The sequence below is a fragment of the Pleurotus ostreatus genome (genome assembly GCF_014466165.1).
Source record: "Pleurotus ostreatus strain PC9 chromosome Unknown scaffold_1, whole genome shotgun sequence".
Lineage (NCBI taxonomy): Eukaryota > Fungi > Basidiomycota > Agaricomycetes > Agaricales > Pleurotaceae > Pleurotus > Pleurotus ostreatus.
The window spans coordinates 1716964-1744375 of NW_023503156.1; the positions used below are offsets into that span (position 1 = coordinate 1716964).

At 50.2% G+C, this 27412-nt stretch overlaps 10 protein-coding genes across 10 annotated transcripts; 4 read left to right on the forward strand and 6 right to left on the reverse strand.

Moving 5' to 3' along the window:
• Window positions 1-254: 254 nt before the first annotated feature.
• PC9H_000583 (uncharacterized protein) lies at window positions 255-4192 on the forward strand (the record flags this gene model as incomplete). The annotated part of the gene is made up of 21 exons (XM_036770238.1): window positions 255-452; window positions 528-537; window positions 666-708; window positions 763-1107; window positions 1162-1201; window positions 1251-1269; window positions 1321-1372; window positions 1423-1539; window positions 1598-1621; window positions 1679-1808; window positions 1870-1965; window positions 2019-2232; window positions 2298-2327; window positions 2378-2621; window positions 2671-2744; window positions 2803-3091; window positions 3140-3213; window positions 3265-3607; window positions 3659-3732; window positions 3795-4110; window positions 4162-4192. 21 exons carry the CDS (start codon window positions 255-257, stop codon window positions 4190-4192), a joined length of 2763 nt encoding a protein of 920 aa, XP_036636083.1.
• A 1224-nt stretch (window positions 4193-5416) lies between these two features.
• On the reverse strand, window positions 5417-7593 carry PC9H_000584 (uncharacterized protein; the record flags this gene model as incomplete). Its single annotated transcript, XM_036770239.1, has 15 exons — window positions 5417-5561; window positions 5627-5764; window positions 5824-5883; window positions 5937-5989; window positions 6043-6164; window positions 6217-6359; window positions 6412-6489; window positions 6540-6660; window positions 6716-6905; window positions 6958-7005; window positions 7056-7103; window positions 7151-7279; window positions 7345-7374; window positions 7437-7478; window positions 7531-7593. The coding sequence occupies 15 exons, from the start codon at window positions 7591-7593 to the stop codon at window positions 5417-5419; spliced, it is 1410 nt and encodes a 469-aa protein (XP_036636084.1).
• A 446-nt stretch (window positions 7594-8039) lies between these two features.
• On the reverse strand, window positions 8040-11070 carry PC9H_000585 (uncharacterized protein; the record flags this gene model as incomplete). Its single annotated transcript, XM_036770240.1, has 7 exons — window positions 8040-8176; window positions 8239-8246; window positions 8297-10251; window positions 10299-10465; window positions 10521-10528; window positions 10586-10731; window positions 10780-11070. The coding sequence occupies 7 exons, from the start codon at window positions 11068-11070 to the stop codon at window positions 8040-8042; spliced, it is 2712 nt and encodes a 903-aa protein (XP_036636085.1).
• A 790-nt stretch (window positions 11071-11860) lies between these two features.
• On the reverse strand, window positions 11861-15470 carry PC9H_000586 (uncharacterized protein; the record flags this gene model as incomplete). The annotated part of the gene is made up of 11 exons (XM_036770241.1): window positions 11861-12106; window positions 12161-12293; window positions 12343-12582; window positions 12628-12953; window positions 13009-13120; window positions 13172-13488; window positions 13539-13931; window positions 13981-14147; window positions 14198-14303; window positions 14358-14956; window positions 15014-15470. The coding sequence occupies 11 exons, from the start codon at window positions 15468-15470 to the stop codon at window positions 11861-11863; spliced, it is 3096 nt and encodes a 1031-aa protein (XP_036636086.1).
• A 120-nt stretch (window positions 15471-15590) lies between these two features.
• On the forward strand, window positions 15591-16975 carry PC9H_000587 (uncharacterized protein; the record flags this gene model as incomplete). Its single annotated transcript, XM_036770242.1, has 5 exons — window positions 15591-15680; window positions 15730-15936; window positions 16001-16546; window positions 16595-16749; window positions 16801-16975. 5 exons carry the CDS (start codon window positions 15591-15593, stop codon window positions 16973-16975), a joined length of 1173 nt encoding a protein of 390 aa, XP_036636087.1.
• Window positions 16976-17310: 335 nt separating this feature from the next.
• On the reverse strand, window positions 17311-18228 carry PC9H_000588 (uncharacterized protein; the record flags this gene model as incomplete). Its single annotated transcript, XM_036770243.1, has 6 exons — window positions 17311-17372; window positions 17431-17591; window positions 17645-17756; window positions 17815-17887; window positions 17942-18062; window positions 18119-18228. 6 exons carry the CDS (start codon window positions 18226-18228, stop codon window positions 17311-17313), a joined length of 639 nt encoding a protein of 212 aa, XP_036636088.1.
• Window positions 18229-18477: 249 nt separating this feature from the next.
• On the forward strand, window positions 18478-20819 carry PC9H_000589 (uncharacterized protein; the record flags this gene model as incomplete). Its single annotated transcript, XM_036770244.1, has 11 exons — window positions 18478-18561; window positions 18620-18823; window positions 18871-18916; window positions 18965-19087; window positions 19140-19295; window positions 19351-19475; window positions 19528-19713; window positions 19797-20000; window positions 20052-20423; window positions 20480-20599; window positions 20652-20819. The coding sequence occupies 11 exons, from the start codon at window positions 18478-18480 to the stop codon at window positions 20817-20819; spliced, it is 1788 nt and encodes a 595-aa protein (XP_036636089.1).
• Window positions 20820-20953: 134 nt separating this feature from the next.
• On the reverse strand, window positions 20954-21797 carry VPS29 (Vacuolar protein sorting-associated protein 29; the record flags this gene model as incomplete). Its single annotated transcript, XM_036770245.1, has 4 exons — window positions 20954-21161; window positions 21215-21295; window positions 21347-21504; window positions 21600-21797. 4 exons carry the CDS (start codon window positions 21795-21797, stop codon window positions 20954-20956), a joined length of 645 nt encoding a protein of 214 aa, XP_036636090.1.
• A 203-nt stretch (window positions 21798-22000) lies between these two features.
• On the forward strand, window positions 22001-24168 carry PC9H_000591 (uncharacterized protein; the record flags this gene model as incomplete). The annotated part of the gene is made up of 3 exons (XM_036770246.1): window positions 22001-22811; window positions 22864-23315; window positions 23941-24168. The coding sequence occupies 3 exons, from the start codon at window positions 22001-22003 to the stop codon at window positions 24166-24168; spliced, it is 1491 nt and encodes a 496-aa protein (XP_036636091.1).
• An 860-nt stretch (window positions 24169-25028) lies between these two features.
• PC9H_000592 (uncharacterized protein) lies at window positions 25029-26266 on the reverse strand (the record flags this gene model as incomplete). The annotated part of the gene is made up of 6 exons (XM_036770247.1): window positions 25029-25251; window positions 25310-25364; window positions 25415-25609; window positions 25663-25833; window positions 25882-25945; window positions 26000-26266. The coding sequence occupies 6 exons, from the start codon at window positions 26264-26266 to the stop codon at window positions 25029-25031; spliced, it is 975 nt and encodes a 324-aa protein (XP_036636092.1).
• Between the last annotated feature and the right edge of the window lie 1146 nt (window positions 26267-27412).

Consider the following 27412-nt stretch of genomic DNA (forward strand, 5'->3'; position numbering starts at 1 on the left):
ACCTTCGCCCTGTTCTCGATCATCTAAAATCAAATTTAATACAGGAGCCATGACTGTCGATTCGGCGTGGGCATCGAAGGCGAGTACCTGAACTTGCTATAAAGCCCCTTAGTATTAACGCTCCTGTTCGTCTCCACAGCCCGTTGGTGTCAGCCAACCCGACGGAGGACGTGTTTGCCAGCCACCGGCTCTTTCGTTATATTTAAGACTGACTTATCATCAGTAAACCTCCACTCTTTTCCCCTTCTACCAGCATGCATTCTCTTATGTTTTCAACCTGCTTTTTGCTTTTTTCAACCGTTGCTGCTCGACTTTCTATCACCAGGCCTCCCGCTCAAGCCAATAATCAACAGTCTTACGTGTTATCGAACGGGAATTCGACAACATTCACTGGAGACGATCCTGCAGAGTTGGTGAAGCGCGATGGCACGAAATATGTTTTCATGCATCATGTACGTCTTTCGTCTCTGTCTCCTGCTTCGCATGTTGACTTGGCCATTCCACCCCTCTACCCCTATTCCGTGTAGATTGTTGGCAGTAAGTCTATCTCTGTGCTCAATAGTGACCTTTGACTCATTCCGTCCGTTGCTTTAGATACGTACGCGAAATCTACCGTTTAGCTTGGAAATCATGCTAACATTACTTCAGATTCCCCTACACCCAAGCCGACTGGGCGGATGACATTCGCCAAATACAGGCGAAAGGGATGTAAGCATTTCTCCTCAAATCTACACATACATGCCCATTCAAGTTCTATCTTAGTGATGCTATTGCTCTCAATATTGGCTCCTCGGACTGGCAAAGAGGACAGATTGCCAGTGCTTACGCCGCGGCCGTTGGATCCCCACTCAAACTCTTCATTTCCTTCGACTTCACTGAGATGCCATGTGACGTAGCCGACGTCGTCTCCCGCACCAACCAGTGGGTCAACCACCCCAATCAGTTCAAGGTGAACGGCAAGACTATGATTTCGAGTTTCTCTGGGGATTGTTTCGGCAATAACGGCTGGCAGGCTATCAAGGATCAAACCAACGGTTACCTGATGCCATTTATACCGAATCTAGAAGGCAAATTCTCGTCCTGGCCTAGTTTAGATTCGTGGCTTTGGTGAGTCGTTGTTTCCCTTTGACGTTCAAAGACTGGAAGGCTGACGTTCGTTAGTTGGGGTTGTGCTTGGCCTCAAGGAGATTATACCAAGAACGTACGTGGTTCCAGTATTTCTTTTTTTGCGTTGCTGATCAACGGATTAGACCGACGACGATAACTATTGTGAATATCCCGTCACCGGTTTCAAAGCCTTGAACTCACGCGTTTGTGTAGATATAAGCCAACTGGGCACGCGTTACTCAGCGACGATCAGTCCCTGGTTCTAGTGAGCCTCGCACTTCTTCACGATCCTTCCCGTGCTAACATCCTGTTCAGCACCCATTATAACTATAAGAACATTGTCTACAATTCAGATAACTGGCTCCTCGTAACCCGTTGGGAACAGCTCATGTCGTTTCGCAATACCATCACATTCGCCGAATTAGTCAGCTGGTGGGTTCATCTCGTCTCGACTACAAGTGTGGATTAATCTGTTTCTCTACGCTCATAGGAATGATTACGGTGAATCTCACCAGTAAGTTGGCTCTATCAATCAATAGCCAGTATCTCATCATCGTGACTGCTCGTCTAGCATGGGTCCAGTTAAAGGGGCCATGCCATCCGGGACGAATTGGGTGAATGGACTTCCCCACACCGCTTGGTTCGACATGTCCCAATATTATATCACCGCGTTCCAAACCGGCTCATACCCCGCTATCACGGTGAGATCTTCGCCACGATATTTTCAACAATGGTTGACTGAAACCGTCCTTGCGTCTTTAGAAAGACGTCATTTATTTTTGGGCCCGTACTCATCCAGTCGCCGCAACTGCTAGCTCCGATTCGCTTGGCAAGCCCTCAGGTTGGAATTGGGTACAGGTATGGCCCTTTTGATTCTTGACGCTTCGTTTCTAATCGTTTCTGCTTTATAGGATACACTTTGGGCCGTCGTCTTCGCCACGTCGCCTGGTAGCGTCACTCTTACGTCTGGAACGAATACGCAAACTTTCTCGGTCAACGCAGGCGTTAACAAGCTCAAGCTTCCTTTATCTCCGGGGAAGATTACTGTCTCGATGACGAAGAATGGGCAGGTTATCATCAACTACTCCCCGGCCGGTTACACCTTCATAACGAATCCCGTGACCTGTGCGTTTGTGTTATACACGTTCTGCCTTTTTTATCATTGCTGACTTTCACCTACCCTTATCAAGATAATTACAACGCATATGTTGACTCTGCATGTACGTTGTCCTGATGGCATATTTAGGGATGAGTCTGATGTGATTACTAGCGGCTGTTGTTACCCCACCTTCCTCTACTTCATCCGCTACGCCCACGTCTTCGTCGGGCAGCGCTGCACCAACAAGCACGAGCCTTTCTTACGCTCCTCTTGGTTGTTATGTTGATCCTGGCGACGCGCGTGTACTGAACGGCGGCATGACAAGTTCCTCTTCGCAAACCGTCGCTGGATGTGCTTCATCGTGTGCAGCTCAAGGCTTTGCTTATTTCGGGACAGAGTATGGGAGCGAGTGCTGGTGCGTTCTTTCTCTCTAGCTCACGAGAAGTACGCTTAAATTTGCGCAGGTGTGGCTCCGCCATTCGTGCAGGAGCTTCTACAGCACCGAGTTCCGATTGCTCGACGCCTTGCTCTGGCAAATGTACGTGCAACACTGAGTTAATTATCTCGAACTCGCAATTGACCTCCATTTTTCTAAGCGAGCGATATTTGTGGCAATGGCAATAGGTTGTCTCTTTACCGATTTGGAGCATCGACATCTTCGTCTGTGACGTCTTCCCCTACGCCAACATCAACCTCATCCAGCGCTACGCCAACCAGCACCAGTATATCGTATTCATCCCTCGGTTGCTACAATGACCCAGCCGAAGCGCGAGTACTGAATGGCGGAATGACAAGCTCCTCTTCGCAAACCATCGCCAGTTGCGCTGCATCATGTGCCGCCCAAGGCTCAACTTATTTCGGCACGGAGTATGGGAATGAGTGCTGGTACGCATTCCCAACATCATTCAGGACAACGTACTCATGATTTGGTAGGTGTGGTTCGTCTATCCGTACTGGAGCCACGGTAGCTTCAAGCGGCGACTGCTCAATGCCTTGTGCAGGGAAAGGTGAGTAAAACACCTTGTACTTTCTGCTTCTAACATAAAACAATTTAACAGCCAGTGATATATGTGGCAGCAGCTACAGATTATCTCTGTATAAGCTGGGATCGTCGACATCTTCCACCACCGTACCTACGTCGTCTCCTACGCCCACAAGTTCTACGATAACTTCTTCCGCCATCTCTACCTCCACGAGGCCATCTAGCTCCGCTGCATCAACTTCCTCGGCCAGCCCGACGCCCTCGTTTGCATATGCTGGCTGCTATGTCGACTCGAGCAATGCGAGGATTCTTAATGGCGGTTCAACAACGTCTTCAACCCTATCTGTGAACAGCTGCATATCATCTTGTTCGGCCCGCGGGTTCGTCTATGCTGGAACGGAGTACGGCAAAGAGTGCTGGTAAGCAGTTTCGGTATCTCATGGGCGTCCGTTGCTCATGGATATTCTCAGGTGTGGCAGCGTTCTTGCCTCCGGAGCCGCTCGCGCTGCTGAAAGCGATTGCAAAATGACGTGCTCAGGGCAGGGTATGTTTACTTCCACCTCCTCTCGATCCTTTCGATCAATCTTCTAACTCCTTTACCATCAGCTTCCGACATCTGTGGAGGATCTAACCGGATGTCCCTGTATCGCCTTTCATCTGGGACAAGTTCGTCGTCGCCGGCTCCTTCAAGCTCCGCAGCTGCGTCGTCAACTTCGCGGGCTTCAACGTCGTCAACAAGCTCCACAGCCACTTCCGCCTCAAGTACAACCAGTGCTACGTGGACCTATGTCGGATGTGTCGCGGAGGGTACTACTGGGAGCCGGCGCGCCCTCACTGGGCCAAGCTATACTAGAGCAGATATGACACCTGCACTGTGTCAATCTCTTTGCACCGGCTACGACTACTCAGGGACTGAAAATGGGTACGTCCTTCTCCATTTACGGGAAAAGACAACCATACTAACACTCATTAGATCGCAATGTGAGCCTACTCGTGGACTATGATTAATCCATAAGCAACTAACTTTTTTACAAGGCTTCTGTGGTAATTCGTTAACGAACAACGGTGCGACAGGCGCTACTATCAGTTCGACATCATGCAACACCTCGTGTTCCGGTGACAGCACCCAGAAATGTGGTGGATCTTGGACGTTGTCTCTGTTTACTCGTCGTACAACTACTCAGCCTAGGAGGCGACATGGCGCCTCTTGGAGAAGGAAGATATTCAATCAAACCAATTAATTAGTAACGTAGATCGTTCAAGCCTTTCGTTCATACATATTTACACATGCGGATCTGTATCTGAACCTATGCAATGCTTCAAAACACTCTTTCGATTGATTGAGTAAGTTAGCTTGGTGCACCTGTAGTCGACTTCAGCAAGATCCTAGTACGGTTGTCGAGACCACGCAATACTGACACGAACAAGGAGGAGACACGAGAATTCGAAGAAGTCCTCGACGAGCAATTCCATGCTCATCTCCCCGAGATACACCTCTTGCGGGAACAACGCAATGCAGCCGGCGGCTTGTAGTCGAACCAAAGTGCTTCCTCCAGAGATATTGAAGAACATATTATATTTGGCATCTGGGATGACGCTTTCAATCTGAAGAAAGTACTTTATCCGCATCTATGGTGGAAGCGTTGAACGAGCCGACACTGGTTTGATTTCTCCAACGTGCATCCTAGGTGGACCTGCGAATTTCTCGCAAGGTTCAAGCGGTGCCCGGTTTGCGACTGCGTTACTGTCCCGGCCTTCATCGATCCGAAGAACACAATTTCCTCCTCGACGGCGTGATCAAATCAGCAGAGCGACTCAACCATTTGTATATCGAGTATGAAGGGCCCTTTGTCAATCAGCTCACCAAGTCTTTTCCATTCCTGGAATCTACAGTTTCGACCCATTATTGAAGCCATTTATCGAGGCCATTATCAACCTCCCGGTCCGAACTCACGCTCGACCCCAATAAACTAGCAGACCAGATACCTCTGTTGAAAAGCTGGTTAGCTGGCCGAAAGTCCAGAGTCGAAGTGGTCCTGGAGGATTGCGGCTTCTCCACAATAGAAATTGAGTCTCTGCAAGAAGCAGCCATCGTTACGACTATATAAGGGCGATACCACTGATTCACGAATACAATTACGAGGATTTGGTTCTCCATACAAGTACAGGTAATCTTCAACAACAAGTACAGGTGATAACTGAGAGAAACGACACCGGCAACGGACCACTCATCCAACAAGTTGAAGCATAAGTTTCTGGTAATCCCCACTCGTCTCGCCCTTGATGCGGGCGGCCAAACTCTTTTTGTACTTTGCCTGGTAAGACGCTTTGATAGCTTCCATGCGCTGTCTGTCCCAATGCGCCCGAACGACTCTAGTAGAAGGTAAATCATCAGACATCGTGCACTATGCAGGTAACCACAAAAGGAAAGGACGCACCTCCACACCAATCTTTCATCTTTCGTTCCAAGACCGGCCATGGAGCGTTCCAACAACTTGGCATCGCGCCATACTCCACGACCGTCGCGCTTCGCGCCCTCGGCAATATACAGCAGAGCATCCTTCATATGTCCGGAGCTATTTTAGAATCATCTTAATGTGAATATGATATCTGGGAGACCTGAGACAACACGCACAATTCCTTCTTGATGGCGCGGGTCAGCGTCATTTTATGTTTGGCATGGTATGCTGCAGAGCTGTGATTTACTGGTCAGAAGGGAAGAACAATGCTAGGAAGGAAACAACTTACATAGCGGCCAGATGTGGGCCCGAACGATTTACCATGATCTCGCAGAAGACCATCTATATTCAATGGTTAGAATGACCGAACAGCGAAACGGCATCCAAATACAGACTTCGTTTGTTCCTTTACGTCCTACGCCTGCGTTGAATAATTGATTAACGTCGGCGGTAACTTGTTGTGCATTAACTGGAACGTTGTCCGGGACACGGCTGGCGTTCATGGCCATGACAAACACTGCACTCCTTTTCATTTATGCGGCCGGTGTAGTAGAGAGCACTGCACGTACGATTCTTAGTTTTCATAGATAGGTCATTTGAAACGTCTTGTTCCGCATCGCGACCGTAGTGATCGCGATATGCGCTTTTGAGCATGTTCATTTCATCATTCGTGCGAGACAAAAGAATCTCGTTGAGCAGATCTTCGTGAGTCCTTTAAGTTATAACGGTTAAATAGGTTCTTTTTTCAAAGAAACTTGACATACCCTACGCCCGCAATAGCTCTATGTAGTAACTCAACGTCCCACCCAAGCGGGCCAAGAACGATCCCTCGTAGCCCCATGCTGAATGAATAGACTGAGTTTCAACGCAGCAGTTGCATGAAGAGGCTCACCCAAACCAACTGCCTGTTTCCTTATCAATTAATTGTGCAAGATCACGGCCTTTCGCCGCTTTGTATTGGGTTGCTAGCGTCGCAACTTGCAATGCATTGAGCGGGGCTAGTGTACGAATTACTGGGACGAAATAAGATCATTATTGGTGAGTGTGACGGGGCGTCGGCCGACTTACACTGTGACTCGTCAGTTCCAAAGCCTTTCGTTGCTTTGTGAATGGCTTCAACGTCTCCTCGAGCATCGTAGCCGGGCACCGGAGGATCGGTAGAGTACTTGTTCACGGCTGATAGGGGGATAGGGGTACCAAGATATTGAGTCATGGGCATGTAGCCGCCTGGAGGAGCATATCCATAGCCATATGGCTGCTGAAGATGAGCGTAAGCGCGGGGCTGATGGCAGCAGCCCAAAGTCGCTCACTTGAACTGGGGGCGGACCAGGAGGTGGGCCCGGGGGAGGCGCATATCCCTAAATAGTAACTATCAAAAAATGGCTGTTCAACGCGCCAATTTACTCACATAAGGTCCCGGACCAGGTGCAGGCGGCGGGGGGAAATATGATGCCTGCTGTACAGCTATGAGATTCATGCAAAGAAAGGAATGAAAGTCCGTACGTGTCCTGGAGGTGGTCCCGGAGGTGGAGGACCTTGGGGAGGAGGATAGTAACCAGCACCGTTTGACGCCGGCCCCGCTCCACTCTGAGGGCGATTTCCTGGAATTGGTGGTGCACCGGGGGGCGGGGCCTGATAATTATGGTCGGATTTCGATTTATATAGTCAAGTAGTCAATCCTAGAGGAGCAAGCTTACATATTGCTGTGCTGGAGGCATTCCGGGCATCTACGCGGTTGGGCAGTCAGTAAACTTCCAATAGCCCGTGACTGACATTTGTGGGGACTCACGAATCCGCCTGGCGCGCCGTATTGTGGTTGAGCATATCCTGGCTGTAATAAAGGAGTTCCAGATCATTACAACTAGGCGGGCTGATAGACTTACATATGCTGGATTCTGTCCAGGCTGCTGGTACGGCGGTTGATTGTAATTGTAATTGTAAGACATGGCGGAGAAGGAGAGAAGGGTCGGGGAGAAACTCTAGCTTCGGAGAGCTTAACTTATATAGGGCGGGTGCTACGCAATAGGAGCTTCCTGATCTGACACTGCTTTACGCCAAAAGCGATGAAGTGGCGGTGGGCCTCGGTGGGCTTGTGGCAGTATCATGGGCGCCTGAGCGCGTTTAAGCACCTGACACGCGCCCGAAGTCCTTGGACAGGCTAGAGCCTAGGGAAGCCCAACACATCAGGATTACTTGGAATGGTTCTTAATTATGGGTCTCATTCATTCTGGGCAATATTACAATGAGACCAATATATATTACCCGCGATGCATTGATTAATACAATCATCACATGATGCCCAGTAGAAACCGTTTACTGTGTCATTTTGCCTAGTGGTAAGATCAATGTCGATACATTATGAAGGTCAGCCATGTACTCACCGAGTTGTCTCTTAAACCTTGTAGACGGACAAGGCCCAAGGCCCGCCGCAGAACTCATCGCTCTTGCCGCCACACTTACGGTTGCAGTGCTTGGCGTCGATGACCTCGCCCGTAGCCCCGTGGTTCAAGAGTGAATTTCCGCAATAACCTAAGAATGAGACGGTGATCATAATAAGTAAACCAAACAGCGTGAGTGTATGCATTACCCACATTCATATCTAGATGGAACACGTTAGTTACGAACGAGATGAGCTAGCAAAGAGCACACCTGAATTCAGTGCCGGCGAATTTATACCCGTTGCAGAGAGATTGGCAGAGTTTTCCGGTCATATCCTTGCGTTTGAAGCTCGGTCCAGTGAGCGCGCGGCGATTGCCAACACGGCCTTCGGCAACGCACCCAACGTAGTGGTGCTTGTGGAAAGGAGAGGCCTGGGTCTCGTCTTGGGTGACGGTGACGACAGCCGGGGCTTCCTTGTCCTTGTGGTGATGAGGATTTTTATGGTGGCTAGCCTTGGCCCAAGGTCCTTTCTTGTAACCGTCGTGGTGATGATGGTGATGCTTGTGCGGACCGTGCTTATGACCGTGATGTTTCTGGCCAGGGTGCCAATACTCGTCTTCGTGGTCGTCATCTCCGTAGCCTTCATGATACTCCCAGTGGTCAAATCCTTTACCAGACCATCCAGCATCGTGGCGGAACGTCTCGTATTCGTCGTCGTCATCGTCTGCGGCCTCTGGAGTTGCAGATGGGGCTGCTGAAGTGGTGGTACCCTTGGGAATGCTCGCCTTGACCTGAGGAGTTGCCTTGACCTTGGGAGCTGCCTTAGCTTTGGGGGTCGCCTTGGGTTTGGGTGCCGCCTTAGACTTGGGTGCTGCCTTCACTTCTACAGTAGTCGACGCAGCGGTGGGGGCCGAGTAAGAAAGTACTGGAACATCGTCAGCCCCACTGTCGGTGGTAGTAGCAGGCGCAGACGTGTAGGAGAGCACTGGCACATCGTCAGCATTGGGGTTAACGGTAGTGGAAGGCTTGGCCGTAGTGGAAGCAGCAGGGGGCGTATAGGAAAGGACCGGTACATCATCTGCGTCAGAGGCTGTGGTGGAAGCCTTGACGCTGATGCTCGTAGGAGCAGGAGGCGTGTAGGAAAGGACTGGTACGTCATCTGCATCGGAGCTGACTGTGGCTGAAGCCTTGACGCTGGTGGCAGGAGGTGTGTAAGAAAGGACTGGAACGTCGTCTGCATCGGAGCTGGCCGTGGTAGTAGGGGCAGGTGTGTAGGAGAGTACCGGTACGTCGTCCGCATCGGAATTGGTAGGCTTGGCCGTGGTAGAAGGTGCCGGAGGCGTGTAGGAAAGGACTGGTACATCATCCGCGTCGGTGCCGGCAGTGGTCGAGGGCTTGGCAGTGGTCGAGGGCTTGGCCGTGTAAGAGAGGACTGGCACGTCGTCCGCATCAGTGCTGACGGTGGGCGTAGGCTTGGCCGTGTACGAAAGGACTGGCACGTCATCGGCGTCTGAGCTGGCGGTCTTGGAAGGGACAGCGGTGTAAGAGAGGACTGGTACATCGTCTGCGCCGGAGTCAGATGGCGTTGCAGATACCGAGGCAGAGTACGAGAGCACCGGGACATCATCTGCATCGGATGCGGTAGTTGGTGTCGCTGTGGTGGAAGCACTGAACGACAGGACTGGGACATCATCTGCATCAGAAGAGGCACTGGTCACGCTAGATGCTGCAGGAGTCGGAGTCGGCGCGGCGGAAGATGCAACGGGTGCTGCCGAAATCGTTTCAACGTTTGTCACGGTGATATATTTCACTTTCTTGGAGGCGCTAGACGTAGATGGTACTGCCAACGAGGTCACGACAGATTTGGGAGTAACCGACGTGGGAGCAGGGGACACCGCAACTGAAGGGGCCACCGAAGCAACCGCTACCGACGAAGGGGTGACGGAGGACACTGCAGCTGACGAAGGCACGGCCGAAGAAGGTGCCACTGAAGCCACCACAGTCGATGACGGCGCAGCGGAGGACACCGCTACTGAAGAGGGTGCAACTGACGACGGCGCAACTGAGGAGGGCGCAGCCGATGATGGTGCCACTGAGGAGACTGCAGCTGACGAGGGCGCCGCCGATGATGGCGCCACTGAGGAGACTGCAGCTGACGAGGGCGCAGCCGCCGATGGAGCAGCGGCCGGTATTACAGCGGCCAAGACAGGTGCAGGTGCAGGTGCCTAGGTCAAATAAGTCAAGCTCAATAGATGAAAAAGAAGCACGCTACCTTTGGCTCATCATCCTCGGGAAGATCCAAAGCGTAAAGGGAGATGGTTTTGTGTCCTCCGCATTTGCCATGTCCATGGCCTTTGGCTCCTGAGCACTTTATGTGGCATTTTCTTTCATCGAGGAGGGCGCCGGTAGCACCATTGACAAACTTGTTGCCACAAATACCTATGCGAGAGACATTTAGCTGGTGGGGCTTATTGGAGAACTGTAAGCAACTCACAAGTATCCCTACGAGACTCGTTTATCAATATTCGGGTGTATCACTGGAACTGACTAAGAACTCACCCTCCTTTGATCCCAGCATACTCAAATGCTTTGCAAGAAGCAATGCACTTCTTGATAGTCAGCTTGGCGGACTTTTTCGCGAACCCATCGAGAGCATGGAGACCGGGGGCGGCGACGTCTTGGATGCAGCCGACGTAAGATTTATGCTAGGAAAGGAACTCAGTATATACACGAAGGAATGTGGATAGACGCACATGAGACACTGGGATAGTGGCGGAAGCAGTAGACGTTGCTAGCGCGCTGGAAGTTGATGCAGCAGTGCCAGTAACTTTACTAGGGCTTCCTGTAACAACGGGCGGAGCTGTGATTGCGGCACTAGCTCCAGTAACGCTCGCTGCTTGTGGGGAAGGTGTGATCAAGCTGGTGGTACAGTCGGTAGTCGAGGCAGATACTACCACTGCGCTTGTCGCACCTCCATCCATGCCATCGAGCCTCGCCGCCGCGACGAGGGCTAAGGTGAGCAAGGAAACTGTGATTCTCCGCATCGGGTGTCTGCGCCCGATCAGACAGCTAGAGCGGAGACAAATGGTTGCGGGACTCACCAGATGACGAAGATACTACAGGACAGAGTAGAGAACGAGAGGTTCAGTACACTGCTGACCGTTGACTGCATGAAGGGACCACTTTTATAATAGTTTTCTGGGTTGACGTGCGTCTTGACGATGTGGCTGCCAAACTTTAGGCTAAGTTGGTACGAGTGCGCACCACCAGCCACTAATTCTTACACTCAGCATGTCGAATTCTGACCATCACTAGTCTTGGCAGTCGTTCTAACGATTCCAAGTCCTTAAGTAGCACCATTGGGTCACCCATAGGCCGTTCCTAGCACGACATACAAAGCTGGGTGTACTTGTGCTTTGGAATATTAGCGAGAGATCACCTAGCCGAGCGCAGAAGACTCACCAAGCGATCATTGGAATCTGGCGAGGAGAGAGTTCCCTCAACTTGGCCGCCATGGGGCATCCAAGTCACAGCAGCTGGGTAGTTTGGACGGAGATATATGACAGCCAGATTGGCTCTCTCCCGGCGGTCTCCAGGAACCGGCTGCGCTACTGCAGTACACTGGCCTCACCAACGATCGACTGGGATGGATTGGGTGCATAGCGGTTGGCAGATTCCGCCGTCAAGCGTTGTCTAGTATGTGAACGAGATGCGTAAAACTCCTGTAATATGAACCATCCAATACCAAAACATTAGGCGCCAGCCAGCGCGACGACGAGATTTTACTATGTACTACATGGTAATAAGAAATATAAAGATACAAGATATGCACTATTACGTGCACTCGTTGACATCTATGAGATAATATACAAATGTTGAGCTATCGTTCAAGGGTAGTTCCCTGGAAGTAATCTTCCAATAAAAATAAGGGGTGTCGATGACCAAACGCATTCCCTTAGTCCATGAATCGTGGACCTGGAGAAGGTTCCCAAAATACGGGGCCAAGCGATCAATAACACTCTTCACTGCAGACGCGTCTTCGTGTAGATCAGCAAGCTTGACTTGACTCAGAAGCGGGGACTGTTTAGGTTTTAGTTTTAGCCAACAAAAATGACTAGGGGTTCCATTGATTACCTTGTGCGTGACAATAACATCCAAGGTACCTCCATCTTCATCTTGTAAGCGCAAGAAAACCCGATAATGGAACTGAACAAATTCGTGGTCCATATCGACACATTCTAAACATGCTTTCTGTGATTTAGGGATGCTCCAACGAGCTCAGCTTGGAGTTATTCCCAGTGATGGAACAGACTTACTTCGTGCGACAATTAGAGCAGTATAATAGCACGAAATCCTCCACGTCAGATGGCCAGAAGTCAATGACGCGACCTAGGACATAAAAGTCACTCGAACCAGCCTTTCCCTTCTCTATCGACACATAAGGCTTCCGTCTGCTTGGCGCGAGATTGGGAGGAGAAAGCGGCGTTGGCACATTCGTAGTTAGCAGTAGCTTGGTGACAATGGTAGAAGATTGGCCACTCCAAGCATCCTTGCGTCTGCGGAAACGTTAGAGCATGAAGTTGCTAGACTGATTCACTCACGTCAGAAGACTCTTCATGTCATCAGACTCAGACTCCCGTTGTAGCTTCATGATTAACCTCTGTTCACCCCCTAAATAACCCCTTATACCGTCGGTGGCATAACTACTCTTGACTCTGACATTACGGAGTTGACAGAATGAACCGGCCTCCAGACGTTTGCCCGTCGCAGCCTGACCATCACTCAATTGCACTTTGAGTACTTGGCCTTCTAAATCGCTTGCCCACGCCTCCAGGGGGTGGGACGACGTCAGCATGGGGTTTAAGGTGTAGTCGGTGACATATATGAAGGCATTGGCACCGTGTGCACCGGAGTCAACGTACAAAACCTGATGAAGAGCAATTTAACTTTGAGTCGCAGCGAATGATATAAATGTGACTCACTTCGACTGTGCATGTAAACCGTTGGCCGTCTTGTATATCCCGAAGAAGCTGATGTGGATACACACGAGTCCCATCGGTCGAGGAACTGTTCTGTTGCCATGCCTTCTTACGCCTTTGTCGAATTTGCATCAATGCATAGTCAAGACATATGAGGAGAACTCACTCTAAAAGGGCTTTCAAGTGCATATCGTCCTCCCCTTCCCCTACGTGAGATATCTTCGGCTCTACTATCTTTGCCTCGAGATAGCCTGCGTTGTTCACTTTCGCCCGGACATTCTTCATAGAGTAGTATTGCCCTTGCTCCATAGTAGGGCCCATCGGTGCTGCATTATCCCACATTTCTATTTTCAAGATGCTATCCATCAGATCCGATGGAGCCCAATCGGCTTGTACAGGATACATGGCCGGGTTCGCAGTGTAGTCGGTGACAAACAAACTGTAAACCCCGGAGCCGCCATCGTTGAGGATGCCGTATAAGACCTGCAACGAGTGAGTCCCCCTCTTTGGTAGATAGTTCCTTGGAGGCTTACCTCTACCGTACAGTCGAAGTAACCCGAAGGAGGGGCGTCGGGATGAGCATCAGAAATCAGGCGATGTACTCGGGACCATCGTTGGGTTGGTCGCTGGTATATTTCCCCGCCGTAGTTCCCAATGACGGTGACCTCTTTTTGCGCTTCCTCTCTCGATTTAACAACCCCCTCCCACCAATGAGATAATCCCTTGCAATACGCAATTTCTGCGGCCGTCGGGCTGCGGAATGGAGTAAATGCAAGACCAAAGCCGCCATCAGCACCTTCTGACAACGGAACGACAGATGTGTCCAAGTGGCCGTGGTGAGTTGTCTGTGAAGCTGGACTATATATTGTCCATTTCAAGCGATTCTTGAAGCCCGTCCCTCGCACAGAACCATTCCACTCCGACGTCTTACGAATGACATCAGGATGGCGTCACGTGCGAACTTCTGGGGCTCACCTTCAATCCGTACAAGATTAAAATGTCGCCCCGCTGAGCAGCGGCTGGAAGCCACTCCTTGTAGCGTCCTGTGAAGCAGGTAATTATGAATCCTTCAGAAGGAGCCAGATCGTACGAGATCGTCGAGTAACACGTCGGGTCGACAATGGAGATAGTGCAAGTGAAATCTACATGATGTTGATGAGTGGGTCGGAATCAAAAGCTGTGACTGCCGCACCTCCTTTGCGAGATTTCTCCGCTGGGGTGCACCTCACAACGACGCCGACAACATTGCAGAACACTCCCACTTGCTTCAAATCGGCAAGCGGAGAAAATTTGTCGCCCTGGATTATGTTAGTTTCGAATACTTGGGAGAAATACATTGGAGGTGCACAAACAACATCATTCGTAAATCCAACACGCAACTCTGGAGGTTTGGTACTAGCACTTTCCACGGTAGGAGTTGCGGAAGTATTCAGTCCAGGTTCTTCAGGGTGTTTACTGCCATTGGTTGCCTGAATGTCAACCTTCCCGGGCTCTTCATGGCGTACACTACCGCAGGTAGCTGGAGTGTCATCCCTCGTGGGGGGGTTAGGTATGGGTTCTTCAGCACGCGTCCCATCAGCTATTTCCTTAGCCGAGACGCCGTTGGGATGTTTTTGCGCCAGTCTGTCGACTTTCTTTTGTCGTTTCGACATTTTAACAGCCCTTGGAGGTCTTTCACGAGTAGAAGACCCTTGTGCCGGCGGAGAGGGAGCACGTTTTCCTTTCTGTAGCTTGTGGGCATCTTGAGCGTCGTCTGATCTGTCAACCACTGCCTTCGATGGCGGGGAGTGTCGACCTACTGGTGAGTGTTCATTCGAAGGCGTTCGCGATGATATATGGGTATCGACCCGTTTACGGGGAACAATGGGTTTGAATTCAGGCTTCGAGATAACTTCGTTAACGTCGTCGACGGGGCTAGGACTTTTGAACCAGTCGGGCTCTTCGGCCTTAACTACAGATAGAGATGGTGTTAGAAACATGGGAGCACGTTATACCGAGTATCACACACGCTTCCAAGTATCAACCACACGTTCCTCATCTCCCCAACGAACAGTCTTGATGAACTTTATCATTGTCCCTTCAGCGTATCGAAGTGATATAGGGAATGTAGTCGGGCTCGTAGATGGCTTCTTCTTCTGTACTTCCGCACCACGCAACGATAGCAGTACTTCATCCGTCGAGTGGAAGTGCAGATGCTCCCTGCTGAAGTACTCGGCACATTGTCCAGAGAAAGTCACTTCGAACCCAACTTGCTTTGAGTCGACCACCACTCGGACTTGTATTCTCAGTTGACCATTGACTGTGGGCCAGATCATGAACACTTTCGCGCGTAAAAAGCCAGTCCCATCGGTGTCGGAGCGATACAGGTCCTGGACACTACACTCGAGGGCCTCATCAAAAGCGTCTTCCGATATTCGTGCTTTTTTGGCTATTCTCGTGTCTTCGTAGGGTACGGCGCGTTTCATGTAAGCAGTGTGGTGGTAAGATGCAAAGATGCATATTTTTGACAGAATTGTACCAGCGCGTCGAGATCACGTGATGGTCACATCTTGAAATCGAGTCCCCGTTATCTTATCAGCAAGTCAATGTCTGTACCACTTCGTTCGTTATTTCACAAAGTGCTACACAGCGCGTCCAAGGCACACGACCTTCCGACAGGAGACGATGCGACCCAGGTACGTTTCACTTTGTTGCTTCGATGTCTCTACTAAATCGTTTGAACAGGATATCGTTCAGTCGTGTCTGAGTGATTTGAAGTTACTTCAATCAAGGATCACTGGCCTGGGCCTATTCAGTCCGAACGAAACAATAGAGGATATCTCGACGCGAGATCTCGTATATCTCTTAGTACCATACATCTATGCTCAAGTCATAGAACGTATCCGAACTACAGAGCGCGAAGACCGCCTTGCGTCCTTGGCTCAGGCTCAGGTGTGTTTGGCCAGTGAGTTCTATGTTGTTCATATGACCGCTCATTCCGTGAACGTCACCACAGCGCCTTCTGCGAAGTTTCTTGGAAAGTCTCGATGATTACCATATCATCTCCGAAGAAGATCGCGAGTTGTACAAGCAGAAGGCATCTACCATCAGGGATCCGGCGACACGAAGGGAGCTGAAAATCAAGCAATACAAAAACGAGAAACAGCTAAAGCAGCGAATAGAGGCAATAGCAATCCGAAGAAATCAAGCTGCTCCCCTGAAATCTTCGCCGTCCGAGTTTGACTTAATCATGGCACTGCTTCCGCCCGAAGTAGAAAACGACGACGAGCAAGATGACGAAGATGAGGCCACCTCTGATGCTGCCCGTGACGCCATTCTCCTCCTGCTCCGACTTGGGTATACACACGCCAACTCACAGCTTGAAAGCATGGACCAGGAATCGGATCTCTTACGATCTGCGCCTCCCGAGCCCCCGACACAAACCTCCGACGATCCACGGAGGGACAAGAGGAAAGAACTAGACGATATGTGGCGCTTAGACGCTCCCAGAGTCAGTGGTGGGCCAGATGGGAAGGGACTTCTCCTGGACCCAAATGGAAAGGTACGTCGGCCTGAACCTACTGATGGTGATTCTCAACATTGTGTTTAGCCCCTCCGCCCATTCACCATTCTGCCTGCTGGCACGTCCGCACGAGCGCGGCTTCAAGCTCAAGTTTTCGGTCCTGACCACAGACTCCCCTCTATGTCGATTGACGAGTATCTGCAGATCGAGCAAGAACGTGGTAATATCATTACTGGTGGCGGGTGAGTGCACATCCCCACCTGTAATTTCTCCATGTTTACTAAGTTACGCAGTCCTGCCTCCGAAATCGAGCCTACGTCTTCAGAGCAGCTAGCGTTGGATGCGGAGGAAGACGGAACATTGCTGGGCGAAGCGAATGCTGAGAAGAAACGGCAGAAAGATGAGAACTGGGCAGTTTTTACGGACGAAAATCCCAGAGGCGCAGGGAACACCATGAATAGAGGTTGAGGGCGATGGGTCCATTGAACTCAATCTCGCGGTTGGATCAATTGGTTTAAATGTGAGATAAGGCTTGGTGCGAAGACTTGCCAAACAGTAGACATGAATTTCGCCCAACCCCGTACGAACTTCGGTAGCTGTAGGGTAATGAAGTGCCGTCTCTCCAATCGTTGATGCCAAACCTTCTAAGATTTTATTCGCTTGTGTTAGCCGCTGCTATGAGTCCAATGAAGAAGAATCTAAATTGACAAAACACGTAGAACATGGAAAATGCATGATGTAGCCGTAGAATGTAGTCGATGGACTGGGTGACATGCGGAGTTGGTGTAGTAGGCGAACTTGAATCAACAATTGCATTGTGATGCTTCTGGTACCTCCGCCTGTGCAGGGGTTGTGACATCGATCTCTGATATATTCAAGCCTCCAATTTATAACCAGGTAATTCCATATCTGCAAACACGTACTTTGCGCGGCGTCCCCTTGAGTATCCTTCTCCATTCCAGGCAGCGACATCGCTATCTTCTTGAATAAACTCTTCACGTTGTGGCCAGCCTTGGCCGATGTCTCCATAAACATTATGTTGAGTTGCGTAGACTTCTCGGTTGCTTCTTCTAGTGTGACTTGCCTAGCATACCCGATGAGATATGTCGACTGTTATGAAAGCAATAGCAGGCGTACCGCTTGTCTGAAAGGTCGGCTTTGTTTCCGACCAAGACAATAATTACGTCGTTCCCTCTCTCTGATCTTACATCGTCTATCCATTTAGATGTCGACAGGAATGATTGGCGGTCTATTGGTGCACATAGAAGGTGAGCCTAGTCTGCTGCGAGAACGGTCATAATACTCACTTGTTATATCAAATACAACAATCGCCACAGACGAATCACGAATGTAAGAAGGTATTAACGAGCGGAAACGTTCCTAAGAGCCTCGTATGTCAGCACATATCAAAGCGTCCATAATCACCACGCTCACCTGTCCAGCAGTATCCCACAGTTGTAACCGTACAGTCCGGTCATCCAAATACATCGTCTTGCTCAGAAAGTCAATCCCAATCGTAGCTTGATACGTGTTGTCAAAGGTGTCGTACATAAACCTTACACCAATACGTTCAATATCGTCTTCACTAAGCCACCAGTACAACCAACGTACCGAGTAATTAAACTGGTCTTGCCGACGCTCTGGTCGCCCAAGAGCACGATCTTGGTCCGCTTCGGCGGCGAAGAAGAGAAGTCGGCTGAGGGAGTTGCAGGCGAGTCCATTTTTTGTCAAGAGCCTTTACAATGTGGTTTCTGACAAGAGAGCCGTGACAGAGCACAGCGAAACACGAGATTAAGCAGCGGTGATGCAGGGTTCGGATGCGCGACAAGCATTGGGCGCTAAAGCGCTGCATGTGGGAAAAACATTCAACTCGCGGACCACTGAACCCGCTCGCCTGAACTTACTCGGGGCTCTACAGATTCGTTGTGGAATTCTCATCTCTCTGTACTGACCAGATAAACATCACGAAAATGAAGCTTTCAGAGAAGATCGCGTCGTATACATCCTCAAGGCCGTTCTATACCTTTGAGTTCTTCCCTCCAAGAACGGACCAAGTTCGCAATCATCATATATTCATTAGATCAAGGAGAGGCTGACTTGTCGATACAATAGGGATTCGAGAACTTGGTTCCTCGTATAACTCGAATGGCCGGTCTGAATCCCCTCGCCGTCAGTGTTACTTGGGGCGCAGGAGGATCGACCAAAGATAGGAGCCTCGAGTTGGCTGGAATAGTCCAGCGGGAACACTGCGTCGATACCATTCTCCATCTGACATGTACGAATATGGAGAAGGGACTGGTAGACGAAGCTTTGAGGGTTTGTGATTACTATTCGATCGCGATCAGATATGAATACCTTCACAGGCAGCCAAAGACCGGGGGATCCAGAATATCCTTGCCCTGCGCGGCGGTCAGTCTATGTGCAGCAGGGTGGAAGCACATTATAATTAGCATCTAGACCCACCCAGAGGAGAAGAAGATTGGATCGCTACCGACGACAGGTTCACCAATGGCAAAAATCTAGTATCTTACATACGCTCGACACCCGAATTTGCCTCTGACTTTGCCATCGGCGTAGCTGGTGAGTATGACATGTTTGAACCCATGCATCGCCTCATATAGCTACTACATAGCATACCCGGACGGGCACCCAGAATCCAGTCTCACTGAAGAGGAGGAAATTGCTAACCTCAAGGACAAAGTTGACTCAGGGGCTGATTTTATCATCACCCAACTCTTCTACGACGTAGACGGATTCCTACGATGGCTTCAAAAAGTTAGAGATGCTGGTTAGTCTCTTCCTACAACCTGTTGAACAGCTTATTCTAATGTTTCCTGTGCAAGGAATTACCGTTCCCGTCATTCCTGGAATAATGCCGATCCAAACCTACGCCTCCTTCCAGAGATTAATCAAACTCTGTGGAAGTAGGGTGCCGCCCAGTATAATGGCAGAACTAGAGCCCATCTCCGTACGTGCTACCATCGTCTCGATGTTGGCCATTTCTTCATTGTTCCCTCTAGAATGACGACCAGAGGGTTAAGAACTACGGCGTGTCCCTGGCTGTCAGCATGCTTCGCAAGCTCTCAGCCTCTGGCATCAAAGGGTTTCACTTCTGTACCTTGAACCTTGAGAAGAGCATTCAGCGGGTTCTGGAAACGTTGAAATGGACCGGACCCTCTACCTTAGAACAGAACAAGCTCATCGTCGTAAGTTTAAATGCTACGAATAATCACTTACTCGCTTAACTCCCTCTTAGGAAGCATCTGACACGGAAACGAGTCAGGTCCAGGATTCAGAATTGACTGTCAGCCCACATAATGCGACGGGCTCCGCGAAAATGCATCTAATGAATCTACCTGAAGTCGAAGGTGAGGCTGGCAAAGGGGAGCTCAACAACGCCGCCACATGGGACGACTTCCCCAACGGCCGGTTTGGCGACTTCAAAAGTCCAGCCTACGGTGATCAAGGTCCTTGGGGAGGCCTCTTGATCTCGGTAAGTATCGTGGCATCCGAAATGACGGTAAATAACTCACGCTGGTGGTAGCGTAATGAAGCATTGATTCAATGGGGGCGTCCGAAGAGTGTCCAGGACCTGACGAAGCTCTTCGTGGATCACTTGCACGGGCGCAGGGCTTCAACTCCTTTCTCCCGTGGGCCGCTTATCCCGGAATCGCAGATGATTCTACCTCAACTCGAACGATTGAACGAGAGAGAGTGGTGGACTGTTGGTTCTCAGCCTGCTGTGGATGGTATAGACTCGGGCGACCCCGTAATCGGCTGGGGGCCGCGTAGTGGCTACGTCTTCCAAAAAGGCTTCGTGGAATTCTTTTGCGAGACCAAAGACGTGGACGAACTTGAAAAGCGACTGGATATACACGGGAAAGGATGGGTACACTTGATTGCTAGCAACTATAAGGTTCTTAAACAACCTCTCGCCCTTTTCAACCGTGTTAGGTTAAATCAAGTGAATAGGGAGAAATTAGAACCAACATACCTGAAGGTGCACGAAATGCGGTGACGTGGGGTGTGTTCCCTGGGCAGGAGATCGTCCAGTCTACCATCATAGAGCAGGCCTCGTTCTTGAACTGGAAGGTTGGATCTTACACAGCGTCACACTCGGCCGTTGACTGACTTTGCGCAACAGGAGGAAGCATTCGCAATCTGGTCAGAATGGTCGTCATTTTACCGTCCGGGGTCAGAAGAGCGAAAGCTCCTTGAAAACATCAGGGATACACGATGGCTCGTAAGCATCGTCCATCACGATTACAAAAAGGCGGACGCCCTCTGGCAATTCCTATTTGATGGCCAGTGAAGGGAGAAGGGTATCGACACTCCATCAATACTTATAAAAACACGATTGTGGAACGGAATCGACACAGATGATAATCCTAAGTAGTTCGAATGAGAAGCTCTCCCTGAGATATGATTCCACTGACATATCTAGCATTACCAACCACCGCCACCACTGCTAATGGAAGGACTGGTTGGTATACTCTGTGGAGGAACAGCACTCTTTGGCGGTTCCTTCGGGACGTCATCTTCTTTGCGGTACTCGACTTTCTCCACGCGGACTTCGCCTTCAATCAACTGATACACGTAGGTTACAACCACAGGCCCTTGGATATCCATGAGAGCGAAGGAGGGTATGGGATCCCTGTGAGCGATCGTAAGCAGGCATATGGATAGTAGATGGGTAAATATATTTACGCAGTGTGAAGGCCTGTCCATGCACCAGTTGCTGAGCCTGGATTGACGAAGAATTTTCCGTCGTATTCAATGGCTTGGAAACTATAAACGTAGTCTTGAGATGCGAGCCAAAGTGTTACCAGGTTCACGTACGTATGAGTGTGGCCGGATATCAGTACATCGACGTCCATCTGCCGTGCAATGGCGCTCAGTGAGTCCAAGTCGCCCGTAGGAATACACTGGTGCCCATGAATGACACCAATCTTGATGGGCGGGTGCACCACTGTCACAGATAGTGGAAAAGTCGGTGTCTACACCAGAGTCGCAAGCTTCAGCAACACCGCAGGGACCAATATTTACAGAGCGCAGCCATACATTATATTGACAGAGCCAGATCAACACCCACCTCGTCGTAGTCGCCCTTCACGACATGCACATCCGCAGCCACGGTCTTAAGGTATTCGAAAGTCTCCTTGTCGCAGACGTTCCCCGTGCATAGAATCTGCTGGATCTTGCCTGGAACCAGAAGCTTCCTAAATTTCACTGGCAAGTCATGGGTTCGGTGAGGAATGTGCAGGTCGCCAATGACCAGAACGAGGACCATTATGAAGGGGCAATTGATGCGACTTGGCTGAGACTGTCGTTTCAAGGCTCTGCCACACGTGATGTCTGGATACCCCTGTCGACTCTGGGTGACTGCCAAGATCTGAGTTCCAAGCAACTCAGAACCGTACCACAACGTCCCACGCAAGTTCCTTGTCATGGATTTATCTAGCTCAATATTGATCTTTGCTTCTGATGCAGAGGATGTCATTTCAAGATGCCAAAGAACGGCGCCCAGTTCGCGTGATGCTCCCCTTTGAGTTGACTCACCATATCATCGCATTCCTCAACGATCGCAGCGACAGACGCAACTACCAAAAAGTTGGTTTTCCTGCTTTGAAAGCCTGTTCCCTTGTCTGTCGGGCTTGGAACGATATTTGCCGACATTGCATATTCCACACAGTTACCGCAGACATCTGCATAAGCCAAGAACGCGATTCTCCGCTCTCTTTCCTACACTTCACGGCCCCCCATCTCTACAGATATGTGACCGATCTCATTCTCTTCTGGGATCGCGATGTATACGGCGCACCGGAATGGATTCCGAACACTCTCCCCCGATTTGTTAATCTGCGCTCGCTGTACCTTGAGAGTCGGATGACGTCTGGTGCGCCAGCTCTCCCGCGACCATTCGCGCTCGGGGTTATGGCTTTGCTGGACAAAGCACCCCTTAAATGCCTTTCCCTCACATACTGGGATTTCTTAGCGGACGCGTCGGATCTCCTTCTCCTACTTTCTGTCTGTTCGACCACACTCGAGGAATTGTCCCTTGAAACTTGCAGCGTCTCCGACAGAGGAACGATGCCAAATATGATAGTCTCGGAATCAAGAGTTCCTCCGATAGTCTGCTTGCAGGCTTTGCGAAAAATCAAGCTGCAAGGAGACTCCAGGGCATTCCAGACGAGCCGTATCGAAAGCCCAAATCTTCGCTCGTTGGTTTATGAACAAATTCAAAATTCCTTTTGCACCATTCCGAACTGGATATCCGACAAACTGTCGGAGGTCAGCCTGAAAGGTAAATTCATACTGATTTGCGCCCTCTCTCTTCTGATCCAATCACCTTTCAGCCTTTGAAGTATCTGACATTCCTGACCTCGGCCAGTCTATCTGTCCCTCCTCTATGACGGTTGATATCTCTAAATCACACGACGATTCATTCTTCACGATTCTCTCGTGGGTCAAGGGCTGTCTTCAGAGTCTTCCGTTCCCCCATGTCCTTCGTCAGCTGAACATCAAAATCAAGAGTAACCGGCTTAGAGAGTCGGAGGAGTGTTGTTACCCTACTCGTGCGGACTACGAACTACTATACAGCACTCTGGAGCCCCTTCGCCAGCATGGGGCCTTGCACACTAATCTCAGTATCAGTATCCTCTCGCTCAACCACCGTGCTGCAATACCTGCTGACAATACCATGAATGAGGAGGTGGCGAAGCTGAAAGAGGTGTTCACCCCACTGTTAGAAGCAAATCAATTAGCTATTGAGATCGTTCTTGAGCGGTGGGGGGGAGTAGCGGAGCCAGTACGAATTTGTCTGTAGCCCTGATGGGGTAGTATCATGCTAGACATAATGCGGCTCTCACAATGGTTAACCGCCCAAACTTGTCTCTAACTGACACTCAAGCCATGCGTGAAGTGACCCCTGCCTAGCGCACCGTATGCATCTATTCCTTTACTTTGATGAAACCTTGATACTGACTCATCGCTTTGGACCTAGAAATTTCTGGGAATAACAAGCAAAGCATGTGCCACAGACCCAACACGCTCACCGCTTGCACCCAAAGATTCGTCGCTACGAACGAGGCGCATCAGGGGCGAAGCAGCTCCCTCTTGAGCTAATCCACCACATCGTCGAACCCCTCGCCGAGCGTGGCACCAGAAGCGGAAGTGTACCCCCCGCTTTGGAAGCATGTTCCCTTGTATGTCGAACGTGGAACCGCATTTGTCGACATCATATCTTCCGGTCTATCTTTGTGCACACCATGTGGGATGGGACGGTGGCCTCTAGGCTCAACTTCCTCCATTTTACAGCCCCCCATCTTGCTGAGTAAATCCTCGACCTCCATCTGACCTTCCACGAAGGCAACCTCGCAAAGGTTCCAGGCTGGCTTCCGGACTGAATCGAGCGACTCAAGAATCTGCGCAAGTTGCACATCATCTGCTTTGCTTCCTTGCCCTCGCCATTCTCTGCGCTGCAAACGCTTGGGATCACCTCCCTGCTTGCTGCTGGCCGTATCCAATCCTTTGAGATGGAATCCTATGACCTCATTGAAGACGATTTCCTATTTTTTCGCTGTGCTCAGCTACCCTTGAAGAGGTTAAGCTTCGTGTCTGCGTCGACCGACCCATGCGACATTCCCACATGGGAAACCTGAACCAAGAGACCAATCGACCGTTCGTTTGGACGCACTTCGCAAGCTCGATTTCGAGGAAGTCCTCCCTCGGCTTCATGAAACAAATCGCATCGAATGCCCAAACCTCGAATCCCTCGATTGCGCGTAGTGACCATGGTCCGTGGGTAATTCCCCGCCAGTTTGCGTGAGCTCGTGCTGAAAGGTACAGTAAATGTAGTCCACTCGTATATTCCGCTGTCCGTTCACTGTTTTCCCAGTCAGTGAGAAATTGGACCATTCGCCCCTCTCGTCTGACTATTGAGATCTACAAATTAGACCGTGGATCATACCGCCCAGTCCTAGCTTGGATAAAAGATTGCATCGATCACCTCATATCTAAAAGCGACCTCCGTCAGCTTACCATCCGGACCAAGGTATATTGCTTTCACCCCATCAAGGTGTTTGATTATCCCACCCTCGAAGACCACCAAGAACTATCCCGCGTTATAGAACCCCTCCACAGGCACGGCGTGTTAGAGTGCGTCAAGCTTGAGTTCGCCACCGAAAACTGGCCTTTCAAGCCGATCCCTGCTGATATGACGAAGGAAATCATCACGATGCAGCAGGTATTTGCTGCATTGTTGGAAGGCGGTCCGTTCGCCGTGGATACTGAGTACTGGGAGTAGGCGGACATACAGTTGATTTACCACTTCGATAACTCCATACAAAGGTATTACGTTATTTCAATATATCGTATCAATAGGTATCCATATAATCAGAGGTGCCGCTGAGACTACACGATGTACTTGTGGTCCAAAATTGTCCATGTAAAAGTACTACCCCTAGGGACCCCTCGAGTATTCAGGGAAATTGATTCATTTACAAATACAGACGTATTTTCTTCAGTTGTTCTTCTTTTCACTGTCTTTCGCCTTTTTCCTGATGTTGACATAGTGGTCGTCGTTTTCTCCGGCTGGAAGGGCCTCAATATCACCGTGAATAACACCAGCCCCCTCTGGCCTAGCTTGTTTACGCTGCTCTCGGAGTAAGTCGAGGTCGTGCGACACAAGGCCATGTCCTCCGACAGGGCCATAGAACGAAGTGCCGGCGAGCGAGCCAATAATGCTGCACATGTATCAATGAGTATTCACGGAATTCACAATCAATAAACAGGGTGCCCTACCATGTTCCGACGAGGATGGACAGGTAAAATCGATATTGCGAATACCATTTGGGCGCTGATGCGTCGCGTGAGTGGGCGATCTCTACAAATAAAATCGCTGCTTACCCCAACCCAGTTGAGTGGCCTTTGAATCCGCCCACCATAAAGAGGTAAAACCGACCCATTGGACGATAAGTGCGGTGACAGGTTGAAGCGCCAACGTAGGCCATGCAAATAGAATTGGCGCAGCCCCAAGAGCCAAGCGACTATATCCTTTATGCCCTCCGTACCCCGCAAACTCCATGCCCCAATGCAGCGCACCTGAATGGGGAACATAAGTAATTTATACAGCATCAGAATATATGCGCGTGTACCAAGGAATGAAAGCATGACGGCCCCATACGTGACTTGGAGGTTGAGGGCTTGGTCCAGTATCGTGATCGCGACGCCTGGGTCGATATTTGTGACAACTCCGGTGGCCGCCAAACCAGCTTGCTTAGCAGTCCAAACTGTCGCCGCAGCTGTTCCAACATAAGGCAGCGCCCCTGTCCGCACATGTTAGTAAGACAGGAGTATTCCTCGATTCAACCTACCAGCGAGACCAAAGACCAGGTAGGGCTTTGGAACCGACGAAGCTACTGAGTTTGTGATGCCAAGCTACGCGCCAATGTTATCAACCTTTTCGTCTTCCAATTTGGATTTTACACGCACAAATGTGTCTTTCTGAGGTGCAACAGCGTCGCTGGTCATATTTGCTGAAGCAATGACTTTCGCGAGGTCTGCAGCAGAGTTCCCTACTTCTTCTTTGATATTAAGGGCTGCTTGACCCATTGTCTGACTCGCTGGACGACCTGAGACCGAGCTCGCGACATTTCGCGATGCCAGCATCGTTGGGCGGACTACGGGCCTCGCGATTGAGAGCGGTCCGTTGCGCAAGGCGACAGAGCGGGCGATTGAAGGGATTCTGGAGATGATCATGGTTCTTGTTCAAGTTGTATGCGCTGTGGATTTCGTGGATTCGAGTTTATGAACCCCAAGGCCCTCCTCGACGTCATACTGGCGGGCGCTTCAGCTAGGCGCCAGCGCCTCCTGAGACCCTGTACAGGGGAGACAGGGGAACGTTGGACTTGAAATTGATTCCAAATGCGCTTCCGCTCATTTTGATGTCCATGTACGTTATACGGCAGTATCCTTATCCTAGGCAACAGGAAATATGGAAGACTTGGGATCTGAGACCCAGGCCCTGTCAACGACCGGCGGAGCAAAATACTGCGAACCACGGACTATCCTCAATTTCAAACTAGTTCTCTTGTAAAGCACCCGCCATGTTCACATATCCATATGCACCTGTACCTGCAACGCGTTTTGCCGACTCTGTAGTCTGCCTGGTCTGTCAGAATTTCCGTTTGCCATGGAGTCCTCTTTGCTTTACAATAAGACCATCCGTTCTTCAAAGAACATTCGAGTTAATTACCTCCGTCGGCACTATTTTTGTATGTCTTGGTTTAGATATACAATAATAGCAACATGAAAGGCCCTCCTATCTCCTCGCACCTGCATGAATCAATCAACACGTTGTGCTGCAGGACGAACAGAAACAGGATGAATATCACCGCTAATCAAACCATTCGCGGTAGCACTGAAGGAACCCGGAGAAACCTCCGCCATCATTCGCCACTTAGCTTCGAGAAGCAAGGCGATATCCTTGAACACTCGCCGTTAATTATCCTCGCGGGAGACGGTAGAGCAATCCAGCCCTTGCTCAACCCCGAGCAGTTAGAGTACGTTATGTGGATCAGCGCCCCCATTCCAATTGGCATTAGTATTCATTAACTCGCGAGCTGCGCGATGGGATGGTCGGTATATTCATTTCGGGCTGCGTAGCTTGTACATACAGGTGATACATTCTCTAACACAAGTTGCGTCTATAAAATGGGCATCGAAAGGGATACAACAGTAAGCGAATATATCGATAATTCAGTAACAAAAGTCGTCAAACATATAATACGTGTGAAGGTCGAAGTCGTTTCATATAATCATATAGAATAGCGTGGCGGCATGTCGTAAGCTCGTAGGACAGGTATCGAGCGCCACGACGGCATCGCAAAGAGGCCCACTACGTAT